The following is a 2,500-nucleotide window of genomic DNA, read 5'->3' on the forward strand; positions in this document are numbered from 1 at the left end:
CGCCCTATGCAACTTTGTTTAATTGCGCTAATGAGAGCGGAAAGACGGTGCTTAGCGATTTTCTGCCACTAACGGAGCGCAGGGTTCTAGATGTTTTTATATTCATTCTGTCCGTTCCAGATGCATCGCCCTTTTGCTGTACTCTGTGAAAGCCATGATGCCGTGGTTTCGGAAATGAACCATTGGCATCAATGAGTAATTTCACACGTGTCGACCACGGCAAATTGCCATTCACGGCCGTCGCTGAGACGTCGATGCGCCTTAAAGAAGATTGAGTAGTCGTTTAATAAACTGCGCCATTCACGGTGGATGGCGAAAAATACATTTGAAGCTGGTTTTATGAAACTTGGATCTAAGCTCAAAGGTTTAGTTCATAGAAAGCTATCCACTTTATTTACTGCCGTACAATGCCAGTTCATGTGCTGCAAGGATTCATTCATTACCTTGTTTTAATCTGTTACGGTGCAGTATCATCCCTGTGAGGCAAAAGGTAAACTCGTGTGACGCTTCCTCGCTGCGCCTTTGTTTCAATTCATCCCCCTTCATTTGGCGAACTTTGACGTGCATGTATTAATTGTGAATATAACGAGCTGAATCTTTATTTATCATCGGGACACAAGCGAGGAATGTGCAGGTTTCTGTGCACTTAAAAAATGCACTCTAAGTACGTGATAATCAGTTTCTCTCAAGTTGACAAGTCATCCGGTGTATTCAAACGTAAGCGAAGAATACGACAAAGGAAGTATTCTCTCCGAAGTAGGTTATCGGCGGATGATAAAGCAGCGACATTTCTATCCAGTGGGAGCCCGGAGTGGGGGGTCTCCGCGTGACGTCATCGAGAAGCGTTACGTAATGGCTAAGCGTGAGTCTGAGCGTTCTTTCTCCCATATTTTTTTGTTACCGCATCTGGTGCTACAGTACACTACTTTCACTTTCTTAATACTTACTGCCGTTTCATATACAGTTTCTCGACTCTCTCTCATTTGTCCACTTAGTCTCCACCCCCCTCCCCACCTTCTCTCTCTCTCTCTCTCTCTCTCTCTCTCTCTCTCTCTCTCTCTCTATATATATATATATATATATATATATATATGTATATATATATGTATGTGTGTGTGTGTGTGTGTGTGTGTAGGTGTGTGTTGTTTGTTTGTTTATTTGTGTGTGTGTGTGTGTGTGTGTGTGTGTGTGTGTGTGTGTGTATGTGTGTGTGTATTCAGTAATATATATATATATATATATATATATATATATATATATGTATATGAATACACACACACACAAATATATATAAATATATATATATATATATTTTCATTTATTTATTTATGCACACACTGTGTTATTCATTATATATATATGTATTTACACACAAACACTCGCGCGTTTGTATGTGTGGCCGTTTACATACAAACACACGCGCACACACACACACACACACACACACACACACACACACACACACACATATATATATATATATATATATATAAATATATATATATGTATATGTGTGTGTGTATGTATGTATGTATGTATGTGTATGTGTGTATGCATTGATATATATATATATATGTATATATATAATATATATACATATATATCTTCTTCTTCTTCTTCAGGCTTTATTCCCAGCTCAGCTGGGGTCGCCGGTGCGGATCCTTCTCCTCCATGCCGCTCTGTCCTTCGCATCCTCCTCCGTTACTCCCACTGCCGCCATATCCTCCCGAACACAATCCTCCCATCTCCGTCTCGGTCTGCCCCTCTTTCTCCGTCCTACCGTCATCCTCCTCACTCTCCGTCCAACGTATTCCTCTTCTCTCCGTACCACATGTCCTAGCCATCTTAACCTGCACTCCCTCAGCTTCTTCTCTAGTTCGCCTACCCCCATTGTCTCTCTGATGGTGCTGTTTCGTACCCGGTCTAGCCTTGTCTTCCCCAGTGAGAATCGTAGCATCCTCATCTCAGCTACTTCCATCTTCCTCTCTTGTCCCTTCGTTACCGCGACTGCCTCCATCCCATACAGCATCGCCGGTCGTACCATTGTCTTAAATATCCGGCCCCTCAGCTTTGCTGGGACCCGTCTGTCGCATAGCAGCCCAGTGATCTTTCTCCAAGCATTCCATCCCGCCTGTATCCGCTTACCAACCTCCTTGTCTGATGCCCCGGCGCTTTGCACTGTGGAACCAAGGTACTTAAACTCTTGGACTCTGTTCAGCTTCAAACCCTGCATTTCTACTGCTCTCTCTGGATCTTGATCCCCCATACAAAGGTACTCTGTTTTATGCCTGCTCACCTTCATCCCTCTATCTTCCAATGCTCTTCTCCACTGCTCCAGCCCCTCTTCCACATCCTCATTTGTCTCCCCGTTCAGTGCAACGTCATCTGCAAACATCAGGTCCCATGGGGCAATCTTCTGAACTGCTTCGGTGAGACAGTCTATGACGATGGCGAAGAGGAATGGACTTAGTGCAGATCCCTGATGAAGTCCAACTTTAAC

The 2,500-nt window shown here is 43.6% G+C and overlaps 1 protein-coding gene across 1 annotated transcript in view; it reads right to left on the reverse strand.

Annotated features, from left to right (window-relative positions):
- LOC125037660 overlaps positions 1 to 2,500 on the reverse strand; it is a 7,655-nt gene that overhangs the window by 3,055 nt on the left and 2,100 nt on the right. The window contains exons 1-2 of the mRNA XM_047630859.1: positions 1,851 to 2,500; positions 74 to 260 (exon numbers count right to left, since the gene is read on the reverse strand). The exon at positions 1,851 to 2,500 is cut by the window's right edge and continues 2,100 nt beyond it. Coding sequence (XP_047486815.1) covers positions 74 to 260; positions 1,851 to 2,500 — 837 coding nt within the window. The remainder of the gene's footprint in view (positions 1 to 73; positions 261 to 1,850) is intronic.

This window comes from Penaeus chinensis, chromosome 23 (genome assembly GCF_019202785.1).
Source record: "Penaeus chinensis breed Huanghai No. 1 chromosome 23, ASM1920278v2, whole genome shotgun sequence".
Classification (NCBI taxonomy): Eukaryota; Metazoa; Arthropoda; class Malacostraca; order Decapoda; family Penaeidae; genus Penaeus; species Penaeus chinensis.